The following is a 5535-nucleotide window of genomic DNA, read 5'->3' as shown; positions in this document are numbered from 1 at the left end:
TCGGCACTACTACTTGGGTCTAATAAGACTTTTCTTACCAACAAGTCACCAGTCTGGATAGAAATTACCACCGAATCATCAAGGTCTGGACTCGAAGAACGATAGTCGGATTGGGCGAAGGCAATCGCTGTTTTTGCCGTATCTTCCTTCGCTGAATGGGTTGTTCCTTCAATTGCTAGCATTATCCGATAACTTCGCTTTCGAGCCGAGTTTGTTGCTCCTCCTCCTGCGAAGCCTCATGAAATACATTTTATGATTCCTCTTAGTTGGTTGGATTTTGTCCATTTACCTTTGTCTTTTTCTATTGAGGTTTGGGGGTGGTCTTCTCGGGCCGGGTTGTGTTCCTTATGTATCCAGCCTTCTACGTATTTGTCCAAGAGACCTTGTCGGGATAGTCATTCGAGTAGATCTCTGGCTATTACACACTCATCTATTGTGTGGCCGAACTTCTGGTGAAAAGCACAATGCTTAGTTTTATCAACGAACCTCTGATCTTGATAATTTTCTGCTCTTCTTGGAGGCTTTATTATTTTGGCGTGGAGGATCTCTTTTATGATATCCTCCCTTTTGGTGTTAAATTGTCTATAAGTATCAAATTTTGGGGTGAGCTTGAATGGTTTCTTGGCATCCCTGTTTTGTGGAGTCTTGAGATTCTTTTCCTCCTCATGCCGAAGTGGTTGTTTGTCTGCCCTTTCGTGCTTTACGGAGCTCTTTAATCTCCATCTATCCAATGGCTTTTTCTCGGAACTCAGCTAGTGTTTTCAGTTTTGCTACTGCAATAGTTTCTTGAAATTTGCCAGGACGAAGTCCGCTCTTGATTGCAAGTAAGTGGACATCCAGACTAAGGTCCGGAATTTCCATGGTTGCTTTTGCAAATCGGGTCATGTAATCTTTGAGGCTTTCATGTTGTCCCTGCTTAATGGTGTTAAGATAGTCCGATCCATGAACATATATTTTTGATGCAGCAAAGTGGTTAGTGAGAGCCTCCACCAAATCTTCAAAATTGGAAATAGATCCTGTAGGCAACTTGGAAAACTAGAGTAAAGCAGCACCATCTAAAAAGGTAAGAAAAGATCAGCATAATATAAGGTCAGAAGCATTGTTAAAGAACATCATCGCCTAAAACTTAGTAATATGAATATGTGGATCTCTGAGCCCTTCATGTGCTTTGAGAGTGGTAGGCAAAGTGAAATTCTTTGGCATCTGAAATTGCATAATGTCTTCTGAGAAAAGGTTGGATATCATCTTCTTTTCTTTCGGAGGAACTGTTTCCTTTGGGTGAGCTTTTAACACCGGCTCGTTGTTGCATTTGGGGTCGCCCTTGTCTTTGTTTCCATTCTGGTTCTGCACAAGTAGGTTGTTCACCCTTTAGAGTTTTGCCTGAAGTTCCGCATTTTCCTTGAGTCGAACACCACCGGTAGGAACACTTGTAAAAGATACTCTGACACTTAAGTCAAAAATAGATCTTAATGATATGATAACAAATAATCAAAATGGGCAGAAAAGCTGTGTGTATATCATTGTTATTTGTTCGTTTATATAGATAAATAATTTAGTGGTTGGTTTAGAGTTTGGCCAAGATCTTCGTTTGGTTCGAAAATCTCGCTATTTGTGAATGTTAAGTGTAACAGTTTGCTGCTGACTGGTGCTCCGCGTGGCCGAGCTTTTCTCTTCTGTTGCCGAAGTGTCAGGTATGTTACCGTTTTCCCATAACCGAGCTATTGGGTACATATCATACCCTTTATCAACTGCTATTTATTTGGTGAATTCTATAGTGCCTATAACTCTATGATGCACGGACACTGACACGGGACACGACACGACACGGGACACGCCGACACACAAATTTTAAAATCTTACATGACACGGGGACATGCATATATATAAAATATAAAGTATTTTTTAGATAAATTGTAATGATATTTTGATATTTTATTGATATTAAAATATAAATTAAAATTTTTAATTATTTTTAAAGTCTTATTTTAATTATATCAAGTATTTAAAATATTTTTTGTTTTAATAAATAATAATATATACTATATTTAAATTTATTTTAAGAATATATATTAAGAATAAGACTGGACACGCGGACACGTGATGGTATTTAGGTGTGTCCAGGCATATCCGGAGAAGAATATTTTATTTTTTTATTAAGACACGGTTGGACACAGCAGACACGCGTGTCGAATGAGTGTCAGTGAGTGTCGTGTCCGAAATGTGCCCAACACGCGGACACGATAACTCAGCGAAGCGTCCCTGCTTCATAGCTATAACTTGGTGTCTAACTTTTGCCTAACTTATTTTTTATGGAAACTTTTGAATATTTAATAATTATTTATTTTTATACTTTTAAAATTAAATATTGATTTTTAATCCTCTTTGGTAAGTTAGGCAAACATTTTTAGGCGTCATAGCAATCACCTCTTTATTTATCACAAATCATATCAATTGAGTGAAGTTTTGTTCCAAAAGTTATTAGTATTTATTATCTTTTAAGATTAAATTAGTTTTTTTTTCCTTGAACGCTTCATCTTTATGTTTGGCAAATCTTCAACCCACGTTTACCAAAAACTACAAATTCTAGCCGTTGATCTTTTCACGTTGGACTGAACTTTATATTCTATGTACCAATTATGTCCTTCATATTCATATGTTTATTATTTTTTTATAATATTTTTTTTCTAATACTCTCTTATATATATTATTATTTTTTATAAAATTTCTGATTTTTTTATATTCATTTAAGAGTGATTTTGAATAATGTAATCCAAATAATATTTAGTTTACTATAACTCATTTTAAATAAAAATTACCAAACATAAATCATGTTAATACCAACTCACTTTTGATAAATTAATTTTACAAAATCAATTTTATACAAACCTCCCTTTCCAAAGGGTAATTCAAACACACACCTAATAGTTACTTTTCTCTTGTTATAAACAGCCACAGGTCCAACCAATAGAAACTTTCCACGGGCAGTTGTAAGTTTTCATGACTCCACCTTAAGGTTCACACCAACTCCTTACTCCTTGTCATCATCCCCTTCCGATAGTGAAAAACACAGAAAAAGTCAAAGATCGGAGAAGACGACGATTTGAAGTAGCACAAGCTCCTCCATTTCTATTAGAAAACAAATCTTTTCTATCCAGATTGAAACCCTAACACGAGAATGGAGTGTATTGGTAGGACTTCCAATGGAGAGAGCAGCGTAGCTCGGTTCCCATTGTCACCATCGAGCTCTTTGGTCATTCAGAAAGGAGATATCACCAAATGGTCCATCGATGGTTCCTCCGATGCAATAGTATCTTCACTATCTTCCCATCTTTCTTCGTGTTCGTCAATGAACCGAGAATATACAATCTTTTATTTTTTCTGAAAAAAAAAAGTCCATCTTGTTTTCAGGTAAATCCTGCAAATGAGAGAATGCTTGGCGGTGGTGGTGCAGATGGCGGTAACTAACTTTATTTTGTATCAACACTGATGGTGATAAACTGAAAATTTGATTTTTTATTTTTATTTTTATTTTGAATTTCAGCGATACATATGGCTGCTGGTCCTGAACTTGTTCAAGCATGTTATAGTGTTCCAGAGGTGAGGCCTGGAATTCGGTGCCCAACTGGGGAGGCAAGGATCACACCGTGAGTTTCTGTTAGTTTTCAAAATTACTTACTATCTTTGTGATGATAAGGTTGTAATCTGAAGTTGCTTGTTATGCAGTGGTTTTAGATTGCCTGCTTCTCATGTTGTTCATACGGTTGGACCAATCTACAATTCTAATAGTAATCCTGCTGCTTCTCTTTCAAGCGCTTATAGGTAGCTTCACATTGTGTTTGTGTTTACTTACTCCATTTGGTGTGTGTTTGTTTATTATTATTACTCACTTTGTTTTGCAGGAACAGTTTGAGGGTTGCTAAGGATAAAAACATTCAGTATATAGCATTCCCAGCTATATCATGTGGTGTCTTTGGGTAAGTTACTTCACTCACAAATATGAATGGTCATTATTAGGTGCTCAATCTCATAGATTTAGGTTATTAATAATGATTAATTATTGATGATCACAAAGAATTAATGGTTGGTGGGGAAGTTTATGTTGTAATTCTTTGGAAAAAGTCCCTTTTTTCCCCTGAAGCTAGCAGTGAAAATCTGATATTTATGCTTCTAGTTCTTTTATGAGGAAACTCTTCAGTTTCTTTTGGATATCCATAATTGTTTTTTGAAATAAGAATATGTGACAAGTTCATCACTATTATTACATAAGACTAAAATGCTGTATTATTTCAGATATCCTTATGATGAGGCTGCCACGGTAGCGATTTCTGTCGTCAGGGAGTTTCGAAATGAGTTTAAGGAGGTATTCCATTTCAAAATAGCAATTTCAAAGCCAGGAGCTTATGCTTTTTGCATTGCATAAAATGAGATCTTTTACTATATTTTTGGTATCCAGATTCATTATGTATTTACTGTTCAATATTTTGTTGCAGATCCACTTTGTTCTGTTCTTGCAAGATATTTATCAAGTCTGGGTAAATAAAGCAAATGATCTGATGAAAAATTAGCACCGTAGAATCATCGAGAGTCAACTATTTCAATGGCTGTATGTTAGAATAATTAAGCGTAATTGTCCATGCACTGTAATCATTAGATGTTCATGATGCTTCTGTTCTATGAAAAATCATAGCCTTTTCTTTTTGGGTTTGATAATTGCTACTAATGTGACCTTTTTTCCCCCTTGCTGTGGATCTGATTATAATGAATATTATATAGTGCCTCTATCAATTATCATGCTTGTTTCATCACTTTGAGAGTCATGAGAGACCTTGCATTCAGTTAATCAGTTCCTTGTGAAAACTCCATTATTGGGGTTGCTCCCGAGTAATATGATTTATTAATTTTGCTTGCTTTTTATATCTCAAGTTACATAATTCCCCTTTGAATAGTTTGTATTGATGAAATGAAATTTTTAATGGATTGTGTTGTACCAAAATAATAAAATTTTGTCGGTTTTTTTAAGGATTCTATTGTCTTTTGTGTGAATGAAGAGTAACTAGATGGTAGGAGTATATATAAGGTTAATTTTTTTTGGATATTGGATAAAAATTGGTGTAATTTTTTAATATTGGAAGTTATGGTGTTTTAAAAAATTTTGGGGGTTATAGAATTCCCAGAGTACGAATTGTCAGATCAATTTTTTTTTTTTAATTTATAAAGACAATACACAGACTGCGTATTGTATTGTTTTAATATTAAATTACAATACATTGACTGCGTATTGTATTATTTTAATATTAAATTACAATACACAGTCTGCGTATTATCAGTACAATACGTGTTCTGTGTATTGTGTTTGTCCAGAACAGCGCCCCAAAATATTGTAAAGCTCTTTTTTGTAACATAAAACTCTCTTCACTCTTCACTATTTTTTTATACTAATAGAGATTGAACTGCCTAACCCTAAATATGTAACCCTAAATGGGCCTATTTTTTAGATTTTAATTATAAAACTTAAATACTTTTAGACCACAGTTA

General features: G+C 34.7%; 1 protein-coding gene and 1 long non-coding RNA gene across 3 annotated transcripts in view; one reads left to right on the top strand and one right to left on the bottom strand.

Moving 5' to 3' along the window:
* Positions 2184-5535, bottom strand: part of LOC110268236 — a 15472-nt gene continuing 12120 nt past the window's right edge. The window contains exons 2-3 of the long non-coding RNA XR_002356351.1: positions 5311-5313; positions 2184-2270 (exon numbers count right to left, since the gene is read on the bottom strand). This is a non-coding gene — a long non-coding RNA (uncharacterized LOC110268236). The remainder of the gene's footprint in view (positions 2271-5310; positions 5314-5535) is intronic.
* On the top strand, positions 2948-4805 carry LOC107624347 (macro domain-containing protein VPA0103). 2 transcript variants are annotated; one of them, XM_016326849.2, is made up of 7 exons: positions 2948-3307; positions 3409-3457; positions 3542-3644; positions 3724-3819; positions 3906-3974; positions 4291-4360; positions 4491-4805. In XM_016326849.2, the coding sequence occupies exons 1-7, from the start codon at positions 3176-3178 to the stop codon at positions 4563-4565; spliced, it is 594 nt and encodes a 197-aa protein (XP_016182335.1). In that variant the 5' UTR covers positions 2948-3175; the 3' UTR covers positions 4566-4805. The 2 variants fall into 2 exon arrangements, with proteins under 2 accessions (XP_016182335.1, XP_016182334.1); XM_016326848.2 differs by having other exon boundaries at positions 3900-3974; positions 4491-4802.

Source organism: Arachis ipaensis, chromosome B10 (assembly GCF_000816755.2).
Source record: "Arachis ipaensis cultivar K30076 chromosome B10, Araip1.1, whole genome shotgun sequence".
Taxonomy (NCBI): domain Eukaryota; kingdom Viridiplantae; phylum Streptophyta; class Magnoliopsida; order Fabales; family Fabaceae; genus Arachis; species Arachis ipaensis.
This window is presented reverse-complemented; position numbering and strand designations above follow the sequence as displayed.

Bases quoted from the DNA above. Each gene is read 5' to 3' on its own strand.
- LOC107624347 (XM_016326848.2), top strand. From the start codon at position 3,176: ATGGAGTGTATTGGTAGGACTTCCAATGGAGAGAGCAGCGTAGCTCGG. The intron at 3,645-3,723 runs GTGAGTTTCTGT...CTTGTTATGCAG, and splicing joins GGGGAGGCAAGGATCACACC to TGGTTTTAGATTGCCTGCTT. The intron at 3,975-4,290 runs GTAAGTTACTTC...GTATTATTTCAG, and splicing joins ATATCATGTGGTGTCTTTGG to ATATCCTTATGATGAGGCTG.